At 43.9% G+C, this 19,739-nt stretch overlaps 9 protein-coding genes across 9 annotated transcripts; 4 read left to right on the forward strand and 5 right to left on the reverse strand.

Moving 5' to 3' along the window:
- The first annotated feature begins 46 nt into the window (after positions 1-46).
- On the forward strand, positions 47-1,234 carry LOC128726393 (PCI domain-containing protein 2 homolog). The gene has a single exon (XM_053820199.1). The coding sequence runs from the start codon at positions 47-49 to the stop codon at positions 1,232-1,234; it is 1,188 nt and encodes a 395-aa protein (XP_053676174.1).
- A 127-nt stretch (positions 1,235-1,361) lies between these two features.
- On the reverse strand, positions 1,362-3,563 carry LOC128722956 (cysteine protease ATG4B). Its single transcript, XM_053816651.1, has 6 exons — positions 3,430-3,563; positions 3,110-3,301; positions 2,684-3,029; positions 2,546-2,625; positions 1,885-2,445; positions 1,362-1,817 (listed from the first exon to the last, which is right to left on the reverse strand). Exons 2-6 carry the CDS (start codon positions 3,219-3,221, stop codon positions 1,753-1,755), a joined length of 1,164 nt encoding a protein of 387 aa, XP_053672626.1. The 5' UTR covers positions 3,222-3,301; positions 3,430-3,563; the 3' UTR covers positions 1,362-1,752.
- Positions 3,564-3,947: 384 nt separating this feature from the next.
- On the reverse strand, positions 3,948-5,006 carry LOC128726058 (mediator of RNA polymerase II transcription subunit 30). Its single transcript, XM_053819839.1, has 2 exons — positions 4,886-5,006; positions 3,948-4,820 (listed from the first exon to the last, which is right to left on the reverse strand). The coding sequence occupies exons 1-2, from the start codon at positions 5,004-5,006 to the stop codon at positions 4,018-4,020; spliced, it is 924 nt and encodes a 307-aa protein (XP_053675814.1). The 3' UTR covers positions 3,948-4,017.
- A 400-nt stretch (positions 5,007-5,406) lies between these two features.
- On the forward strand, positions 5,407-6,308 carry LOC128725218 (bis(5'-nucleosyl)-tetraphosphatase [asymmetrical]). Its single transcript, XM_053818943.1, has 2 exons — positions 5,407-5,757; positions 5,867-6,308. The coding sequence occupies exons 1-2, from the start codon at positions 5,585-5,587 to the stop codon at positions 6,117-6,119; spliced, it is 426 nt and encodes a 141-aa protein (XP_053674918.1). The 5' UTR covers positions 5,407-5,584; the 3' UTR covers positions 6,120-6,308.
- A 148-nt stretch (positions 6,309-6,456) lies between these two features.
- LOC128726760 (transcription termination factor 4, mitochondrial) lies at positions 6,457-7,388 on the reverse strand. The gene is made up of 2 exons (XM_053820586.1): positions 7,326-7,388; positions 6,457-7,263 (listed from the first exon to the last, which is right to left on the reverse strand). The coding sequence occupies exons 1-2, from the start codon at positions 7,386-7,388 to the stop codon at positions 6,457-6,459; spliced, it is 870 nt and encodes a 289-aa protein (XP_053676561.1).
- A 228-nt stretch (positions 7,389-7,616) lies between these two features.
- LOC128723094 (signal transducing adapter molecule 1) lies at positions 7,617-12,295 on the reverse strand. Its single transcript, XM_053816805.1, has 6 exons — positions 12,253-12,295; positions 10,709-10,869; positions 10,523-10,639; positions 10,175-10,447; positions 10,046-10,108; positions 7,617-9,966 (listed from the first exon to the last, which is right to left on the reverse strand). Exons 1-6 carry the CDS (start codon positions 12,293-12,295, stop codon positions 8,365-8,367), a joined length of 2,259 nt encoding a protein of 752 aa, XP_053672780.1. The 3' UTR covers positions 7,617-8,364.
- Positions 12,296-13,712: 1,417 nt separating this feature from the next.
- LOC128725960 (palmitoyltransferase ZDHHC3-A) lies at positions 13,713-14,607 on the forward strand. The gene is made up of 2 exons (XM_053819733.1): positions 13,713-13,828; positions 13,914-14,607. The coding sequence occupies exons 1-2, from the start codon at positions 13,713-13,715 to the stop codon at positions 14,605-14,607; spliced, it is 810 nt and encodes a 269-aa protein (XP_053675708.1).
- Positions 14,608-16,870: 2,263 nt separating this feature from the next.
- LOC128725158 (uncharacterized) lies at positions 16,871-18,811 on the forward strand. The gene is made up of 2 exons (XM_053818882.1): positions 16,871-18,559; positions 18,623-18,811. The coding sequence occupies exons 1-2, from the start codon at positions 16,871-16,873 to the stop codon at positions 18,725-18,727; spliced, it is 1,794 nt and encodes a 597-aa protein (XP_053674857.1). The 3' UTR covers positions 18,728-18,811.
- A 4-nt stretch (positions 18,812-18,815) lies between these two features.
- LOC128725159 (dolichyl-diphosphooligosaccharide--protein glycosyltransferase subunit DAD1) lies at positions 18,816-19,561 on the reverse strand. Its single transcript, XM_053818883.1, has 2 exons — positions 19,286-19,561; positions 18,816-19,205 (listed from the first exon to the last, which is right to left on the reverse strand). The coding sequence occupies exons 1-2, from the start codon at positions 19,491-19,493 to the stop codon at positions 19,075-19,077; spliced, it is 339 nt and encodes a 112-aa protein (XP_053674858.1). The 5' UTR covers positions 19,494-19,561; the 3' UTR covers positions 18,816-19,074.
- Positions 19,562-19,739: the final 178 nt, after the last annotated feature.

Below are 19,739 nucleotides of genomic sequence, written 5' to 3' on the forward strand. Positions count from 1 at the left end.
GTAGAACGTTTAGTGGCAAATATATCCAGTATTCTGCACAAAAACCATGTATCTGCACGATTATCTAAACAAAATAATGCGTGTATGGAACGCGTACGAGGGGCAAGCTGTGGCACGGTTCTTATCGCTTCAGGACTTTCACGTGAACGATCCTAATTTGTACAAAGAAAACCCCGATGGCGCCGTTAGCCGGCAGTTGCCTGCTCCTTTGGATGAAATTGTGTCAGCTCACCTGAAAGCCGTGTACCATCTGATGCAATCCGATTCGCCGAACTACACCGAGGCATATCGCCATCAAACTAGCTGCATACAGGCCGTGGTAAAGCTTCTGCAACAGATGAAGGAAGAAAACTGGATCCTGCCGATCATGTACGTCGTTTCGATAGACTTGCGATTGCTGGCGGCAAAATGCGAGCAGCAGATGAACAGCTCCAAGTGTGGGGAAATCCTGGAGAAAGCAGCCGAAAGTTTGATGTCCTGCTTTCGCGTTTGCGCTGGCGACACCAGGTCATCGGATGAGGATACCAAGCGGCTCGGAATGTTGAATCTGGTCAACCAACTGCTGAAGGTGTACTTCCGTATCAATAAGCTGCATCTGTGCAAACCTCTGATCCGTGCGATTGACAGCTCAAATTTTAAGGATAGTTTTAGCCTAGCGCAACGTATCACTTACAAATACTTCGCCGGCCGCAAGGCGATGTATGATTCAGACTTTAAAAACGCCGAGGAGTATCTGAGCTTCGCGTTCAATAACTGCCCAAGGCGGTTCACCAAAAACAAGCGATTGATATTGATCTACCTCACCCCAGTTAAGATGTTGCTCGGATACATGCCCAGAAAAGAGGTGCTTGAGCGGTACAATGTCCTTCAGTTCCACGATCTGGCTTCGGCCGTAAAGGAGGGCAACGTTCGGCGTTTTGATGAGGCCATCCGTCGCCATGAGATGTTCTTCATCAATGCAGGAGTGTACCTGATTGTGGAAAAAATGAAAATTCTCACTTATCGCAATCTGTTCAAGAAAGTGCACCAGATGCTACAAACACATCAGATCGACATGAATGCGTTCCAGACGGCACTCCAATTTTCCGGCGTCGAAGACGTTTCCATGGACGAGACACACTGCATCGTGGCGAATTTGATCTACGAAGGACGCATTAAAGGCTATATTAGCTACCAGCACAATAAGCTCGTTATATCGAAACAGAACGCCTTTCCGAATGTTGTGGCCACATGATGTGAAGCTGCGACAGATCTTGTCGTGTAAAATTGTCTTTAAATCCAAACGCATTTAGCTCGTAATAAAACGACCACATTCTTCTCCATTGCGAGACTTGAGTGTTATGAGATTTATTAAACTGTTCTCTTCCAATTTCTCCCAAGGGGTTTGTTTTTGATCATTCCAACCACTTCCAACGTTTCGAATAGTTTTTAACACTTATCAAGTTACACTTAGAGAGAAAACGGCATGAAAACAAAATGACAAAAAACGGCAAACGGTAGAAAATAGTTGCTTTTTTCAATAAAATTTTGTTTTAATCATTTTTGCCTCAGAACAAGGTTTTAAAAAGGGAGCATGGAGAAAAGCTCAATACCGCGTATGCGAAAGTTTTAACGTAGGTAACAGTGTAATAAAAAAGAGTTGGCAGGATAGCCAATCAAGCGATTTCATTACACATTAGCTCGAAGCAAATTGCCACAAAATAAGACCTACGCACATGGGCGTTTACGTGCTGCGCTTTTCTATCTCATCTCTTAAGCTATGATTTCAAACTCATCATCTGAATCATCTAGCGTACGCGTTTCCACTTCTTCGAATTCTGAAAAAAATCATAAACACGAAACTGCTTAACATTCTATTTTAAACGAACAGACGAGACCATGTACCTTCGTTAGGAATTTCCGCGGCAGATATCACATTGAAGGCCTCGATTGGTCCACTATTTTTCCGCGAGGACGCCGATGAAGTCGTCGTAGGTGTCCATGGAGCCTGGCGAGTTTTCGTGACCTCAAACAATGCCTGTGTGGTGCCACTGTTTAAACTATCGTTGAACTTTGAAACCAGTTGGTCGAACTGCTCTCGGTTCTCGCACAAAAAGCAGACGGCTAGAGATGGATCCATCGAGACGAAGTTGATCCGACTGGCGTATCGCTGGTGGAAAGTCTCATCCAACTCTTGCTCTGTGAGTTCTTGCTTGTTACCTACACTGCCCACTCGCTGGACTGTGTGAGGATCAAGGTAGAGTGCTTCCTCACCGACGTACCCGATAAAATAGAGGGCTTGATTAGGACGACCGCCGATCATGCCACAGCTACCGGGCAGTTGAAAACATTTCTTTAGTCCCTCGATGTATATTGGGTTCACCTCACTTAAGCCCAGCCTTAGCGGTACAATTAACAGTACTGGTTTCCACAGATCCGGGTCTTTTTTATCAGTGCATAATTCCACTAAAATTTGTAAGTATGTGAATTATTTTGTTCAAACTGAGATAAACCTGGCTGAGCCATGGATAGTGCAGAATGTAGTGTTTGTAACAACTTTTCTCACCTATTTCCTCAGTTGCTACAGTATTGTCCAGGGCTACATGAATGACTAGCCTACACCAGTCATCAAACTTGACGAGTTTTCTAACAAATAATTTTTTTTGTTATAATATTCGTGTTTACCTACATATGTAACACTCACTTCAACACTTGGGCGACGGTATTGGGTCCGAACCATTCTCCGATCCGTTTCTCCTCCGAAGAATCTCCCATCAGGGCAATCTGGTGCAGAGAAAACGGTGCCTGTTTGCTGTCTTCGAACCGGTTCACGATGTTCAGGTAGATCTCGTCTCTGGTTTCAGAGTCCCACACCCAGTCACGGCCTAGATGAAGCTGCATCAAGGCTTGGGCCAGTACCATCTGACCACAACGTAGCATACATCCCCATCCTTTGTCGGTAGTTAGTTGAGTGTTCCCGATCGGAACGAATCCTCTGCGGTAGGTGCACCACAACCGTGATTGCACATCTTGTCGTATAGTTTCAATATCTATGGAAGTAGGGAGTGCCGTGTTACAAATGAATAATATTATTTAATTGCTATTGTTTTACTGTTCCCCATATACTTACCATCGGTGGCGTTATATTCTTTCCCCAGAATCCACACGGTTTCATTGGTCTTCGGGAGATCGTCTGGCTCAGAGGCACTGCTCAGATCGTACCCAACATATGCGTCCAGCATTTTTATGTTATCGCTTGTTTGGAGCCTTCTGGGGAGATAACATTTGCCCAATTCAATATGCACTCTCCGCACAGGACGCGCTGCAGTACGAAGTGCCCCGTTTAGAATGATATCGCAGAGGATGCAATTTACAATGGCTGCTTATAGAGACTGGCCTTAAGAGGAAACTACACACGCACGGCTAAAAAGGTCAGTGATTTTTGTTTACCATATCCTGGGACTTTCGATGGGCTTAATCTAGGACACCAACTACGTCGTCACTCTTGGTAACGGCATAAGATACGTAGATATCACTCAATTACGAATAAATGGACATGACGATGCACCAACAGCAAATGTTCGTTCGCTGGGACATTTGTTGAATCTCGGAGCAAATTCCGTAATAATCAAACGTAATGACAAAGACGAACCAACAGCAAGCGTACCACGACGCAGGGGGTAGTGAGTGAAATTTCTTTTGTTCGCGTTTGTTGTTATTTTCATCCCCTCTGTTTGACGTATGCGCGTTTATGCTTGTTGCTCAGCTGAGCGCGAGTGCATCATCGTGCGAGATGCACTTCGCGGAAAGAGATACAGAATCAAGTAATTATGAAGAGAATGTATTTTAAAAACCGGACCATGCGAGATGACAAAAATATCTTATTTCGTGCACCTGGCTAATAATCAGACCACAATCTTTTGCCTGCTACAAATTGTTTTATTTTTTTTTGCAGTAACTAATCACCGGAATATTTGCTTAGTTAATTAATTTAGCGTATCATCTTAAACTATTGTTATAATACATGAAAAAGTTCTATTAGCATCGCCTCATGCTGAGCATGGTATTAATCTCCCATATGGTCAGTCGAATTTTGTCTATGATTTCGCGCAGTTGTTTGTTCTTCAGCTGAACCATCGCAACTAGCTCCCGATTTTCCTGCAGTGCTTTCTTGTACTCCTCCGTGTGCACCGGTTCTGTACGTTCGATTTCACCCTTCAGCGGAATCAAGCTTTCCACGTGCGTGTATTCCATACCTTGCTGACAATTGTCGTTGCACTTGTCGTACAGCAATCGCAGACGTTTGAAAAGCAATCGAATCGTGCGAAATTGCTCCTGAACCTTTGCTTTTTTGTCATTGCTCGATAGCTGTCCCTGATTCGTGCCGTTGGGAGGTTGTATGGAGCGTAATATTCCAAACACTTCTTGAAACCGACTCACGATATCCTGCACGGTTTCCTGTCCGATTCGGCACAGCGAAAGCAGGTTGAATTCCGCTTTTTGTTGCTGCTGAACAGCGGTAACCCCACCCGGTTGATTTGGTGGAACTGCTTGGCTCTGAGATTGCGGGTTGTTCATCACGTTTCCGGGGCCCACGTTGCCGCCGGGCTGCTGCATGCCCATTTGTGTGGCAGCCTGACCAGGATTTTGTCCAACCATTTGATTTTGTCCCTGCTGGTGTTGGTTCGAAGGTAGTTGCTGTGGGTTGGATTGCATTCCTTGTGCACCTTGCTGTTGTTGGTTTTGCTGCATCATATTGGGATTGAGACCCATTTCTTGATTTCCCTGACCGGGAAGACCTTGCATTTGTGCGTTGTTCATAACGTTGCTTTGGTTGAACCCTACCACGGAACAGATGAGACATTGCTATGGTTTGACCGGAACACCAGAACTGCATTCTACATACCCATCATCCCCATTTGGTTAGGGACATTCATCTGATTTAGTTGCTGTTGTATCATGGGACTGTTGTAATTGCCCCGATGGCCGCTAGGGCTCTGATACCCTCCGGGAAATTGGCCAGACATATTTTTTTATCAAACGTAAAGCTAGTTAACTATTTTCTTACAGAATTCGTTTCACGACGCCGGAACGCTTGATGCCGATGTTTTGACAGACAAAACAACCAAAGCAAATGTCAAAAAGCTAGTTGAAATGAGTTAAAAACCTATATTTTACATTTTTCTGTTAAATTGATCGACCAGGTATTTATTTTTTTCAATGAAAAATATTATTATGAGCTGAAAAGACAAACATTTTTGCACTTTTGATTTTAAAATAAAGCATTTTTTTCCAATAGCCATTACAAAACCGAACCGGTTGTAACCGGTTGAATGTTAAGAAACGCAGATGCACCCTGTTGACAGTCAGATGCTTTTTGTTTTGCTTTCTGCATTGCATTATTTCCCGATTCGTTTTCAAACGCGCCGCGTTGCATCGGACAAAGTTCATACACTAAGCGCTAGGAAGTACGCTTAGTTCAGCAATAAGTGCAACTCGCATCGGTCCCTGCACCCATCTGCATTCGGGAACCGAGCATCAAATCGGTTCCTTTTCTTTTCGTGGTTTAAAACAAGCGTCAACCATTGAACACAAGGATAGCAAGATGACAAAACGGGCGGCCGGCTTTCTCATATTTCGTCGACTGTGCGAACGAATCGAGTATCTCATGTTACAGGCATCGTACGGTCAGCATCACTGGTCCCCGCCGAAAGGTCACGTCGATCCCGGGGAAGACGATTACGCCACGGCCCTGCGTGAAACGACCGAGGAGGCTGGGTAATGATGCACCAACCTTTGCTTCTGCTGACAAGGTCACATACGGATTTGGTCCGCAATTAATAACACTCGATGCTTATATTTTTCATGCTTGCTGCCTGCTCTCCAGCTACACGGAAGGCGATTTGAATGTGTACCGGAATCAGACCCGCACGCTTGAGTACAAAGTGAAAGGACATGATAAAGTCGTTATTTACTGGCTGGCGGAGTTACGGAATGCGTCACTCGAGGTGAAACTCTCCGATGAACATCAGGACATGAAGTGGTTGGAATGTGATGCAGCTATCAAAATTGCAGGCTATGACGACTTTGCAAAGATGGTACGCGAGTTCGATACTAAAATTAAGACCAATGAGCTGTGAAAGTGGGAACAGTGTTTCGCCTACTAGTTATTTATCGCCTTGCACTGTTTTTCCGCTTTAAAGATTTACATATACACACGCCACCTATTCGCTTTCTCTAATTGGATAATGAGGAAATATCGATTATTATATTACTACTATTGAAACTAGCCTCGATTGTATGATGCATGTCAGTGAATCGTTCACTTTAAACAAACAATAAATGAGTCATGTTATGATGAAATTCGAAAGCGTGTATTTTTTTTCCAACTATGTCTCTTACTTGTTTATTGCTCTAACTTTATAGCGCTCAACACAAGTGCGTAACCTAATAACAAATAAGCTAACCACGCCTCGCTTACCTATGCTTCTTTCGATAAGATTCTCGGCTAGGTTCGATTTCAGTCTCATCTGAATCATATATATCAATTTCCGTCTCGTAGTCATCGCGTTGCTCAATTTCTCGACGGAACAGCTCTTGAAACACTTCATACTCCTCCAGCGTGACATATGCCACTTTCACCGCGAATCTCTTGTCGCTGGTGTCCAATATTTGGTACAGCGTCGGGTTACCGGTCGGTATGGTCTTCGCCGCCTTCAGCGATCGCGGTTTAAACAAACCCAATCGCTCCAGGAACGTGTGTCGGCACCGCAGGTGTTCAAGGTCATACGAAAAGGCGTAGGATTTCACCACGTCCAACACCTCATGGCGCATGGTCTGCATAAGGTACGTGATCTTTTCCTGTGTCACGTGCTGTTCTTCGACCAGCAAGTTCGGTGCGTTCAAGAACAGTTTATACACATTTTTACGCGTCTCGAAATGGGAATGCAGAAAGGCCACACGCTGAGCAAGTTGCCGGTGGTTCGTGTATTCGAGAAAGCACGGATGCGCTGACAGGAGCACCTGCATGTTGCCGTCACCGAACTGGCACGATCGCCAGCAGTGCAAACTTTCCACAATCTTTTCCGAGGGGCGCGTCAGTATAGTCGGATGTCCTCCGATGATTGCGAGTATTTTTTCCGTTTCCATTCCTTCTGTGGCGAGTAATTTGGTAACCTGATGCCACTGTTGCGGCGAGTATTTTGTTAGCTCGGGAACAGCACTCAGCAGTACGCTGATGCCTTTTTTATCCACGCCTTCGATGGACGTCGCTATGTTTTCTGCCTACAATTGCGAGAAAATAACTATGCTTACTTACGTCTTGTTATTTGCAGATGTATAATTACCAATTTGTTCACATTATTTGACGAGCTGAAACTCCGTATAAACCTAGCAGCTCTAGTAAACATTGTATCGCGATGCTGTTGTTTCCTAAACGATACTTTCAATAAAGAAGACGAGCCAAAACAAAAATCTCGGTACATAAATATACTTTGACAGACACGTTCTGCAGAACGATTAACCCTCAAAACAATCAACCCTTGTGACTGGAAACCAATGTAAAATTTTGCTCAGGACAGCATGGTATGCAAAAACAGAATTTTATTTAGTAATATGATTTATTTTTCATCGAAGGTATGCAATATATTCGTGGCTAAACTATCATACAGCGTTGTTCGGTCCAAGACAATCCGTATGTTCCGATTAGGGTACTTTTTGCGATGGTTCTTTTACAGGAAATGAAACTCTTTATTACTATCTTTAGTATGCCGATCAGGCCGCCGCATGACCAACATGGTACGGTATAAATACATATCTTATAACCATTTTACGCTACATCCTAGCCATTTGTAGATTCTGCGAATGTTCAAAATAAGCCCTGGCATGTTTTTGCCGCAACCACTGAAGTCCACCAAAATATCGTTTTGCATGCTAAACATTCCGCCACATACAAGGCTACAATCTTCTCGTTTCCCATCTAAAACATAATACATAGTTATATTATTGCTAGCAAAAACTTTGCCTTTTCTGTTCATCAATAAGCCAACGCGCGTTCGTGATAGAGTGATAGAGCAAAAATCCCACATTGAACCAATCAAATTCGACCTTTCCATCAACAGCCTCATTGAACTTAAAGAACGTATGACCGGTTCAACTTCCGTCATCGAAATGGAGTTAGTCAAACAGCGCGATAGTTTCTACGAGTTACTGCAATCAATCCTCCACCTCCCTAAAGAATGACATCGATCTAAAGCGTGTCTTAAACATTAGGCTGTAGTTTCCATCCGGCGCTCACGTGGTTTCTTCTTATGTGACCAGAGTGAATCAAAACAAAACAGGTGGAACGCTGGTCGAGGGATAATCTGTAAGCAACCGAACTCTAGCTTACCGTTGCTGTTGGTATATGGGAATGTTTTGCGGTCCCTGATGGTTCGTATTGATCGACAATGGCCCACCAGGTCCGGGGGGGTACATGCTCATCGGACCTCCCATCGGAGCAAAATTGCCCATGTGTCCCATTTGCGGCACAAATGGTGGTTGTTGTTGATGTTGTTGGTTTGGAGTCCCGGATACGGGTGGAAAATGGGCTGACGGCATCCCCATTGGTAGATGTTGGCTCATATTCGGTTGCGACGTTGGAACCGTCGAAGATGGTGCCCCAACTGGCATGGGCGCGTGCTGTTGATGGTGCGGAAGCGGTCCGCCTCCTTGAGGGAGCTGCTGTACAGACTGCGGCACTGCTGGTTGGGATTGAGGCTGCGTTTGCTGAGGTACGTAGCCAGGGTAACTGCCTGCAGGATGCCCCGGCGGTCGCATCTGGGGAAGCGCCTGTTGATTTGGATTCGTCGGTGCTTGCTGCAACTGTGGATGCGACGTGGGGCCGGAAAGACCAGTCGGTGGGGGCGAAGTAGGATTAACCCCAGCGTATCCCTGCGGTATCGTTCCAAGTGGCGCCGGCATACCGCTAACCATTTGGGGAATAGTCATATTTGGCATCGTATGTGGCGTGGCCGTCGGCGGGGTGGGTTGCGGTGCCTGATGGCTGCTTACTCCCGCCATCGATGTGGCCGTCGTAGTTTGCTGGATCATTCCGTTAGAGGTTGGTCCGTTTTGAGACACCATGGGAATGGAACCTTGCGCCGGATGGTGAAGCGACATCGCTGTTTGCTGGGCCACCTGGGCCGGAGCAGGAAACTGTGGCATCGTACCGACGTTCATCTGGGACATATCGTGCCTAAGATTGGCCATACTGTATCCCGGCATTGCAGGGCCACTCATCGACGATGGTTGCGATGGACCGGAAGACCCCATCGGATACATTCCTACGCCTGGAAGGCTCTGGTACAACGCCGGCATTCCGTACATCGGTTGCATTGGACCACCAGGGAAACCTCCAGGAACGCCATAACCAGCAGCCGTTCCCATCGACATGGACATCATCCCCGATCGATCTGGTTCCCGCATCAGATTGTGGTACAGATTAATAGCATCCACCAGGTCACTGCTCAGCTGCGTCAACTGTGCATGCTTTCGATCTACCCGTTCCAACTCCGCATCGATCATTGGACCCATCTGGTTGACCAGTTGCTCTAGCTGAAGCATCTCCTCCGTATCCTGAGATGGATCTTCCGGGTCTGCCTCGTGTATCAGGTGCAGTAAACGATCGATCTTTTCCTCATTAATTTCCACTGTGGCCGATTGGAGCATTTTTTGCTGCGCATCTTTATCCTCATCCAATTTTTGTTCATCCGAAAACTGGACGCTTTTCTTCGTACCGCTCTTTCCAGACTGGCTCGTTGCATTAAGCGCTTCTGGTTCGACAGAAAGATCTGCAGTGACGAAGTTGGACGGGAAAAGTCCCTCGCCACGTTGATTCTGTCCCTTCCACCAATTCGGATCGGAATCGTCCAGAACCATAATGATTTCGCCAGCTTGAAACGTGAGCTCATTATCTTCCGCTGCCTCGAAGTCATACAGTGCGCGCACCTAATACAAAAAACCAAATTATTCGCTTGCACACATGTTCCTTTTTAATCATAACTGTTCATGGCAGATAGTTTCTTACCTTCCTCGGTTCAGGTACGGGGGCAGACGATAATGAAGTTGAAGGATACAACGATGAGGAAACCTAAAACGAAAAAAGTGCGTTAATAGTCTTCCCAGACCAGTCTTCCTACGTTTTCTTCCGCCTTACTGCTCCTGACGATGACACCATCTTGGGAGATTGCGAGTTTTTGACTTCCTTTAGCGAAAGCTCTATGGCTTTCGCAATGTCATCTTCTTCCTGCTGACTAGACACAACGTTTGGGTCTTTGCTGAGCGTCGTTTCGCGCTTTGGAGTCGCCGACGGGTCGCTGAAGTCGTGGCCTTCATCTCGCAGCTTTTTGTACAGCGAAGGTATCAGATCGAGCTGCGGATCAGACTTGAACACCTCTTCTGCCCAGCGTTTAAGTGTTAGTTTTAATTTCTACGTCGAATGAAAACGAAAAACACATATTACAAACGTTTCAATTTAAAGTGTGCAAACAACTGCTGGACATACCGTCGTCACTTTTGGTAGACTTTTCTGTAAAAGTTTCTTAAATTCCGTTTCAAATTCACGGGACGCAACCTCTAGATGAAACATTTTGCCACAATTATTAACACATGCATCGAGCAGCTAAAATACACGAAAAAGAAACATTTATTAAATTCATTCGGAACATTTTGATAAACAGTCTCGACATACCGTGATGGATTTCATTACAATATGAGGGTTGGGCGAATTTAGCCTTTTCATGATGCATTTAAGGCATTCCTTCGGCGTGGCGGTTCCGGTGTTAACACGATCACATATGTCTAATATTAGAGCCCAGTTATCGGATGTGTTATTTTCGCTTGTTGTTTTCTCTAAAAAATAAAAAAATATTAATCATGATTAAACAAACAAAAAGTTACTGAAAATAACTGACGCAAGTAACTAGCATCTTGCCGTGAATAACAATTCTGAGAGTACGTGCAAGTGTACTGGCTCATGCATTGCAGGATCTAGTTTCAGAACGAACATGTGCACCGTCCATGTCGTTCATCATCTCCGTAATCATCAAAATATAACGTAATGACGAATCATTCGACAAACCGCAGTGGCATAACGAATCCGTACAAATGAATGACTCACGCCAGGTAAACTCAGCAATACGAATTTGCAATACGTGTTGCGCGAGAATCATGTTTTTATTTTGAATTGTTAGTTCTAATGATAAATTTAAGAAATTAACGTTTGAAAATCCAGTAACATGGATGGAGTTAAGCATTTTTGTATAATTGTATTGCGTCATCGTGCTTCAACGGGATCCACTAAAATATGGTCAGAATGTTCGGAATGGCTGACGAATTTAGATTAGAACTTGTAAGGTTTCCTCCGTTCATACTCAAAAGCAGCTACAATCAGCCAGAGATAAGCGACCACGCATAGTCATATGTCCCTGACACATTAGTCAGCAATTCGGGTTATTGGCGATCCTCTGGTTGGTAATTTCAACTCCTACCACTTCCATAATCTGTGGTTAAATACGTTAACCTTCGCCGCAGCTCAAGTGGCACAGCGGGATCAAAGGGAAGCAGCACAACAATGCGTAAATAAACATCAAACATGCGAATGAGATCAACACGCTGACAAAGGTGCAGCTTCTGCTGGGCATGGACAATTCTAGGGCATGCATAAAGAAGTTCTGGAACCGGAACAAGGGCGGACATTGAACCGCGGCTGAATAGGACGTGCAGGAACGGATATTCCTTCCACTTGCAATCTTCGTTTGCTTCCGATAGAAAGACCCTAGTTGATTACTCCAAATTATTGTCTTCACGCTGAAACAACCATTGCGTATTGATTTTCCAGTGGTTAACAAAGTAACCTCCTCATCGTATGCTGAGTGTGGTTGTGTTATCAAGTGTATCACGTCACACTTTACCTAACACGGTTGACCTCCCGCTTTTCTCCGTAACCACCGACGAGCAGGACAGCATTTCTGTCGCTTACCATGAATCCATTTGCCGGGGACATTTGGACCTTACTGCATTCTAATTTAATTAATAAACATCAATTGCATGAATGCGTGGCGAACTGGAGCGTTTTGGGAAAGCATTTTTTAAGTGTTGACTGATCAAAGCCTTACCCCAATCGTCACATGGGACATCACCGTAAAGTTGATGTCCTTGGAGAATGTTTGGCACCCTACCTTGTTTCATCTGATATAAATAGTGTGTGTTTATCGGGGCGTTTGCGATACGTACCTATATCCTGGTTAAGAGATGCTGATGTTCCGAATAGACTCATTTTGTTAGCTTGTTGAGAATTACGACAATGGCCCGGGGTCGCTTAAAAGGTTTGTCCGACGAAGGAATCCTGCGCAGCGCTCACCGAACTCCTAATAGCGCCACGTACCGCCCAATGCTTCTGTCCGGGGGTATCTATTGGCACCGCCCCCGTTCCGTTCTCGACCGAGGCGACGGACTAGGGTGAAAGGAAACCCGTTTAGCTTTCCTTGCAATCACTAACACTCTCACTCACGGACCACTTTCGCCGCAGCGATGCACACCGTACGCAAAATGCACAAGCACCTCGTCGTCACAGCAGCCAGCGATGTTGGAGATTACTTTTGACGACCTCTTTTGTTCCTGCGATTGACGTTTTCAACGTATTGTACACGGAGTGATTTTGTTGATTTGGGAAACAGAAAACTTCACACTACGCTTCGTGATTCGTGAGATATGACCGCGAAAAATGTGATTTAGAAGCGCAACGCTGCAAGTTGCATATTTTGAGGGAACAAACTCCTACTTCCTGATTTTGCTTCCACAAAAAGTTAACGATTGCTCCGTTTTTTCTCGCGATGATGAATCAAATCGAAGAACGAGACAAGTGCTTCTTGCCGTTTTTACTCCTCTTGGCAGTGTTGTTAATCTTTGCGACGAGCTGTCATAATACAAAACCGTGACTACACTGTAAACAATGCAAAACAGCACGATTGTTAATCAGAATTCGACTATGAAAAGCATTGTTATGGAAAAAAAACCTTCAAAAATAAGTCATTAATTAATGAGCTACAGTTCTTGCTATTTAAATACAATTTGCTCCGAAAGAAATCAATTTCTAATGGGCGGATAGATGTGATAATTTTACAGAACTCATTCGCAGTGTACGTCTTGTTTGACAGTTTGCTCCATCTCGTTTACACATGAAGCATTATCTCTCTCTCTCTCCCGCATAGCTGTCGTTCAGCTGATATGCACGTACGACATGCGTTAATGTGTTGGAGCAATCCATCGGAAAAAAGTCGAAGTGCTCTTGCGCACCGAGCGGGGGTCTGTTTTGTCGGCTTTGAAAGAGTTGTCAAAAATTAGTTCGTGAAAAGGGTTCAATTTGTCCGTCGGAATCAATTAAAACCATGGATTTATGGACATACAATCCGTTCCTTGGCAGGTCACTTGGTACCAAGTAACAAGCGCCATGCGTGATCCGTTTCAGATGTCTCTGGCGGTTGTGTTTTGTTGTGTAGTTTACGGTAAAAAGTAGAGAACGAGGTCGTAGAGGAAGCATAGTTTGTGGTTTTTGGTGATTGTGAAAGTGAATCGTGTGAAGCGTCGGCCCGCTTGAGTCAGCGCTTGTGTAAAGTTTATCAATACCGTCGGTGCAATCGTTCAACAACAACCACCTCGCACCATTCCTTCCCGTAGGGTCCTTTGCAACCGTGATGGCTTTCGTCAAAGATCCCTGCGGCATCGTCTGCGTGCTGGTCACCTACATGGCCGTACTATACGCGGACTATGTGGTAACGCATTGGATAATACTGCAGACAATGCCCAATAGGTATGTCCTGATTGTTGCGATTACGTTCACCAAAAATTGACAAACTAATCTTATCTGCTCATTCCGCACGCAACATCCCCGCCAGCCTTTGGGCTCCTTTCCATGTGGTGGCGTTTAATACCATCGTGTTCCTGCTGGCGATGGCCCACTTGAAAGCGGTTCTACTCGATCCGGGTACGGTTCCACTGCCGCAGATTCGCATCGACTTTTCCGATCTGCATTCGGAGAAAAACTACCAGCACGAGCGGGAAGAGTGGACCATGTGCACGAGGTGCGAAACGTACAGACCCCCGCGAGCACACCACTGCCGTATCTGCAAGCGCTGTATCCGACGCATGGACCACCACTGTCCGTGGATCAACAACTGTGTCGGTGAGCGGAATCAGAAATATTTCCTGCAGTTTCTGCTGTACGTATGTGCGCTCGCCGTGTACTCGGTCTTCCTGATCGTCATCTCGTGGGTATACCCGTGCGAAGATTGTCACGTAGACGTTTCACAGGCTCAGAGCCGCATGATGCACAGCGTTTTGCTGCTGTTAGAGTCAGCTCTCTTTGGGTTATTCGTGATAGCGATAATGGTCGATCAAATGCACGCCATCCTTTACGACGAAACTGCCGTAGAGGCCGTGCAGCAAAAGGGCCCGTACCGGATTCATCGTCCGAAGATGGCTTTGTTGGCGGAGGTGTGTGGCCGGGGTCATCCAATGATGTGGATGCTTCCCTGCACGAGTCTCAACCGGAAGCATCACGATGTGCCCTTGCTGAGCCACGATGTGTAAGGTTTCCTGTTTTCTTGGCGCAATGGGACTTGAAAATCGCATTTTGATTATGTCTTACGACCTCCTGCATTAAGGCTGATAACAGTAGTTTTAGAGACGAACGTCGTGATGAACGGAATTGACGCAGGGAGGGTGTTTCAAGAACATGCTTGAAAGGCAAATACTTGTCCATGGCTCACTACCAGGGCCAAGCAGGTGTTGGTGCTGGCGGAAGTTGTTTGGCACTCATTTGCATTATCGTGCATTTACGTTTGTTCCTTGGCTAATTATTATTTCATTACCCCGGGAATGCATTGTCTGTCTGTGCAAGGCGCCGTACACTGCAATTTTCCCATGGTGTAAATTCCTTCGCGTGACCAAAGAATCGGGAAAACAGGGTTGGAAAAATGGATAAGGGTGCACGTGAGGGCTATAAGCAAGACTATTGCCGCCTTAGAACTTGTTTGTAAACGTTTTTTTTTTGTTCAAAATTATTTACTAATGAATTTTCATATTCATATGATTTCCGTTGTCCCTGTACGTGTTTTAAAATAAGCAAGGGGTCATTATCAGTTTTGGGGCTTCGTGCGGAGGTTTCCAAGCCACATGTACAAATTTAAGCAGAAACATTGGCATGAGTTCAGGAGCGAGAACAAATCAAACAAATGATCCTGCAAAAAATGAACAAACACATTCTGACGGTAAAATTATCAAAGAAAGCGGTTTGTTTAAGATTGGTTGTAAAATCGGCTACTAAAGGAGTTGAAAGGACGAGTATATTTCCATCTTCAATGAACACGTGAAGCTGATATTATGGGTAGATAGCGTATCGGAATGTTTTGCTGTGACTTCTTTTCTGAAACGACGTGAGGGCCTGTTTTCAAGTAGTATTACATTTCAAAGCAACAAGCTGCTACTTCTTTTCAAAAGTTGGAGTATTTAGATTCGTATTTTTGTGGTAGATGCTACTATGTTTCGATACTAGTTTTTATTACGGGTTTGGCGATTGATAACGAACAAGTGTCCAGATGGTGGTTTCCAAACGTAACCTTTTACCTCATGTTAATCACAATCATTTACGTAAAACACTATGCATTTGGTGACGGCAATAGATTTCGTCTGAGATGTCCGCACGAACATCCATCCGACGAATTTCCAGCCAATTTTGAATACACTGCAATACGTCTAACGATCAAACGAAGCATGCAAGAAACTGTTTGCAATTGATATACCAAACAAGATTTTCTTGTCTCGATCCCGCTCTGTCGATCCAAACGAGCTTAAGCACCCCACATTTGTTGATTGTTTCATATATTATGTTTGTTTTGTTAGTTGCTTAAGTAAAGTGTAGTCAATTCATCCAACACCTTCCTTATGGATGTAGAACGTGTACATATAGAAGCTAATTTGCGTGTATTGAAATGATTTCGATTGAGTTTCAAAGTATTACAATAAGTAAATGAGTTGAACGCTTCATCGTAAGATAATTGGGAGTGTGGGTCGTATTTTGCTTTATAGATAATATTTTATTACATTTGTCTCGAAACCATTGAATGTCGATAACTTTGTTCGCGTTGCAAGATCTTTTTCAAATCCTAAACGTAGTTTGTAGCGTAGAAGAGCAATAGCATCAATATCGTAGAATCATCATCATAGCTTGAAGAAGAGCTCGCCCTGTTTCTGTACATAGATCATCCTTCTAAGACTAAACTTGTACGTGTCAGTGTAGCTTTTTTACAAACGAACAAAACAGTAAAACACGATTTTTGTTTTACAAAACAATCAAACCTATTTTACAGAGCTACTGTGCGAAAAAACATGTAAGCAAACAAAAAATGTGCATTCGTGACAGGCATTTGAGGGCAACAAACGATCAATTTAAACTAAATGAAAGAACACACCTTGTGTTTTAGAAAAAAAACGGTGCACGAAATATGATCATAATGAAACTAGACCGCCTTGGCCAGACAAGAATAGCACAACTTTGCATCAACATTATATTTTTGTGATCTGCAAATAAATGTTCCAGATGATGTGCAATCAGAACGTCTCGTTACAGAATGTCTTTTTTATCCGAAAATAAAATGAATAGATTTGTAGATAATTTGAATATTTAAATATAAACTCACGTGTTTTTTTTAAAATTTTGTTATTGGTTACTATGCCACCTGGGTTGGAGTTATTGTTGTTTGACAGCAACTGTCACATACCATGATTGTTTACCGCGAAGCGTGTTGCGAATAAGAAAGGTATAGCAAAACGAAAAAAATTATTTAATTGTGTAATGCTGCAGATATTGAACAAATTGGGCAGTTCTAGTGGAATACTAAGGAAATGGACAAACCTGTCCCCCGTTTCTGCTTGGTACGGCACGTTTGTGCCTCGTGAATTTCAATATGAAACGTCCGACGGTGAAAACGGCACACTGATCCACCGGTTCTCCCGGCACGTGTCCCTAACTAAGCGTGATTTCACCGACAAAACGAAATATGGATTCAAAGTATCCAATTTCTATCCCTTGCCGGATGTAACAACGTACGGCCAACAGATAAAGAGCCTCACCACCACAGACCTAGCCAAGTTGATTACCTTCACCACGGACTTTCGCAGCAAAACGGACTTCCGATCGTACACGGACGTCGTAAATGCACTGGACGAGGAATGCGCTCGGCGTGTGTCGAATTCATCGCTATATGAATTGCTCGAAATGTTACACGGATTTATGTACCTGTTGCCGAACAAAATAGCACAGCTGAGAACGTACCAGGTGGTCATGTCAAAACTGATTGAGCTATTTTCCAAGTCAGAAAACGAAAGGGACTTTCTTTCGATAGTATTTTTCCTAGGCATGTGGAAACGGAACCAAACAGGAACAATGCTGATGAAAGAGTTCTTGCACCAATATCTGGATCGGTACCTAAAGCCGGAACTGTCCCCGATGGATTTTGCCATTTTAGCAAACGCAACTTATAAAACAAGCATTCGAATATCGAATGAATCCGAACCTTTCAAGGAAAGGCTAATAGAAGAAATCAGCACCTTCGACAATCAGAATGATCCAGCTCTTCTAGTGACGCTACTCAAATGCGCTCGTATGAATAGACTTTCGTCGAACAAGATTTTGGAAAAAGTTCGCTTATTCACTCAATCTAATGCTATGCGGCAGGAACTAGATTTTCGAGGGCTTTCGCACATGTTTGCTTTCGTAGCCGACAATCGAGTGAAGGACGATGCTCTGACTCAGCTGTTGATCGAGGCCTGCTGGACCAGGTTTGAAAGAGAAATTCGAATAAATGGATTCGAAACGCATTCACAAGTCTGCCGACCCAAAGACATCGCAACGTTTCTTTGGAGCTGTGCCACCCTCGGAGTCCCATTAGAAAGCGCAACCGGGGTCAATTGTAATATGCTTGAAAAAGCGATACGGTTGAAGGTGGAAGCGGGAGCATATCAATACACACCGGACGTGCTTGTCGATACCATTCTTTCGTTATGGATTTGCGATCGCAAATCTCTCGGACTGTTTCAACTGTTGTTTAAGGATCGAGCGTTGGTGAAAAATTTGAACAAAAATCGTACAAAATTAGAGTCTAGGAAAGACCTCTTGCTTTGTTGTGCGGAAATAGATCTGCCAGAAGCTTCCGATATGATGAAATCGCTCAGGAAACCAGGTGATGCATTCGTATTAGAAAGACGGGCTCCGGAATTTCTCACAAGGCCTGCTTTAAAAACGATTGTCGAATGCTTACACAAACTGAAGAAAGCCGACGAAATTCCAATTGCATCGCTAAGCTTTAATCTCCCTGTAAAGCATCTGAATATTGCTGGCATACTTGTGAAAATGGACAACGGGGATATGAAAAATTTGGACGTGCTAGATGATAAACATTGTCTAACCGATGGGGATACTCCCGTTGGGCTTATGAAGCTCAAAACACGAATACTTAATGACAAGGCCGTAGACACAGAATATGTAAGTATTGAAGAATATGTACACTGCAGATGGAATCCTTTAAAAAGTAATTTCTTTTTTTAGATTAACATTTCCAAGATGAACACGACGGATGATATGTTGTTGGAATTGAAACGAATATTATCGAAACCGGCAAAACAGGAGATAAATTTAAGCATAAGTAGTTAAATCTAGTTCGCTAAGTCCTGGCCTTAGCGATTAACTTCTGGGTTGTTTTAATAACTCAGGCGAACCAAATTTAATAAATATTGTTCATCTATCCTAACCGTGCATGCAAGATTAATGATTGGGGGCTTTTGGTGTTATAGACCTAGAACGCTAAACGGCTGTAGCGTTAGACAATTTTATAACATGAAGTTGTGCCTTTTATGAATATTTGCATGCTGTAGGATGAAACGCATAGAAAAGCCGCTGTTTAGAGGTTGTTCATTCTTGCTCGTTCGCGTTGTATTTCCAAGCCATACGTGCGTATTTTTACATCTTAAAACACCTATCTCTGCTTTATGCAGAACACTTCAACCAATGAAATTGATTACAACTAAATGCAAAATTATGTGAGCAAACACGAAGTCCGCGAATCCACGCTCGGGAGAGATACCCAGAAATTGTTCCTTGTTCTGAGGGTTCGACTGGAGGCGAAGACAGACTAGAAGTACATTCCGAAACACCCGACAAATTAGTAAGCAATACAGATATATATTTATTATCTTGAAAATTATTACATACCTCCCAGCACGAAACAGCTAACCGTGCTGATAAAGCCAGCCAGAAATGAATTAAATGGGAATGTTCCAACGAGGCAACAGTAAACAAACTGTGTGATGCCGGTCAGCAAAATGTACAGCAAGTACGCGTCGACGATTTTCAGTTTCTTGGGAGTTTTGAGCGTGTACTCGTCGTAGAATTTGCACAACACTTCCGTAAGGTTCTTCATGGTGGATTAGAAATGATGGAACGATGCTAGTACTTCAAGAAAAATGAGATTACAATCTTCACTGAATCGAGAGCACAATCGACAAGAATTTAATATTTTCGTGCTATGACGTGTAATTGTCAATAGGCCGTACATGGTACTTGACATTATAGATGCCAATTCACGTGTTGTTTATCGTGAATTTCGAATAGGGCTGTTCTAGAGGTCACGCAAATAGGCGGCTAATGCAGTATCATAAAATTGATT

The sequence above is a fragment of the Anopheles nili genome, chromosome 3 (genome assembly GCF_943737925.1).
Source record: "Anopheles nili chromosome 3, idAnoNiliSN_F5_01, whole genome shotgun sequence".
NCBI classification, from domain to species: Eukaryota; Metazoa; Arthropoda; class Insecta; order Diptera; family Culicidae; genus Anopheles; species Anopheles nili.

Bases quoted from the DNA above. Each gene is read 5' to 3' on its own strand.
- LOC128726058 (XM_053819839.1), bottom strand. From the start codon at position 5,006: ATGTCTGGCCAATTTCCCGGAGGGTATCAGAGCCCTAGCGGCCATCGG. The intron at 4,821-4,885 runs GTATGTAGAATG...GTTCCGTGGTAG, and splicing joins TAACCAAATGGGGATGATGG to GGTTCAACCAAAGCAACGTT.
- LOC128725158 (XM_053818882.1), top strand. From the start codon at position 16,871: ATGCTGCAGATATTGAACAAATTGGGCAGTTCTAGTGGAATACTAAGG. The intron at 18,560-18,622 runs GTAAGTATTGAA...TTCTTTTTTTAG, and splicing joins AGGCCGTAGACACAGAATAT to ATTAACATTTCCAAGATGAA.
- LOC128722956 (XM_053816651.1), bottom strand. From the start codon at position 3,221: ATGCTGGACGCATATGTTGGGTACGATCTGAGCAGTGCCTCTGAGCCA. The intron at 2,626-2,683 runs GTGAGTGTTACA...ATTATTTGTTAG, and splicing joins ACCGTCGCCCAAGTGTTGAA to AAAACTCGTCAAGTTTGATG. The intron at 1,818-1,884 runs GTACATGGTCTC...GATTTTTTTCAG, and splicing joins CGCGGAAATTCCTAACGAAG to AATTCGAAGAAGTGGAAACG.
- LOC128726760 (XM_053820586.1), bottom strand. From the start codon at position 7,388: ATGTTTACTAGAGCTGCTAGGTTTATACGGAGTTTCAGCTCGTCAAAT. The intron at 7,264-7,325 runs GTAATTATACAT...TCGCAATTGTAG, and splicing joins CAAATAATGTGAACAAATTG to GCAGAAAACATAGCGACGTC.
- LOC128723094 (XM_053816805.1), bottom strand. From the start codon at position 12,295: ATGAGTCTATTCGGAACATCAGCATCTCTTAACCAGGATATAG. The intron at 10,448-10,522 runs GTATGTCCAGCA...CATTCGACGTAG, and splicing joins GTCTACCAAAAGTGACGACG to AAATTAAAACTAACACTTAA. The intron at 9,967-10,045 runs GTAAGAAACTAT...TTTTTGTATTAG, and splicing joins CCGTACCTGAACCGAGGAAG to GTGCGCGCACTGTATGACTT.
- LOC128726393 (XM_053820199.1), top strand. From the start codon at position 47: ATGTATCTGCACGATTATCTAAACAAAATAATGCGTGTATGGAACGCG.
- LOC128725960 (XM_053819733.1), top strand. From the start codon at position 13,713: ATGGCTTTCGTCAAAGATCCCTGCGGCATCGTCTGCGTGCTGGTCACC. The intron at 13,829-13,913 runs GTATGTCCTGAT...CATCCCCGCCAG, and splicing joins CTGCAGACAATGCCCAATAG to CCTTTGGGCTCCTTTCCATG.
- LOC128725159 (XM_053818883.1), bottom strand. From the start codon at position 19,493: ATGAAGAACCTTACGGAAGTGTTGTGCAAATTCTACGACGAGTACACG. The intron at 19,206-19,285 runs GTATGTAATAAT...ATGTACTTCTAG, and splicing joins TAGCTGTTTCGTGCTGGGAG to TCTGTCTTCGCCTCCAGTCG.
- LOC128725218 (XM_053818943.1), top strand. From the start codon at position 5,585: ATGACAAAACGGGCGGCCGGCTTTCTCATATTTCGTCGACTGTGCGAA. The intron at 5,758-5,866 runs GTAATGATGCAC...CCTGCTCTCCAG, and splicing joins GAAACGACCGAGGAGGCTGG to CTACACGGAAGGCGATTTGA.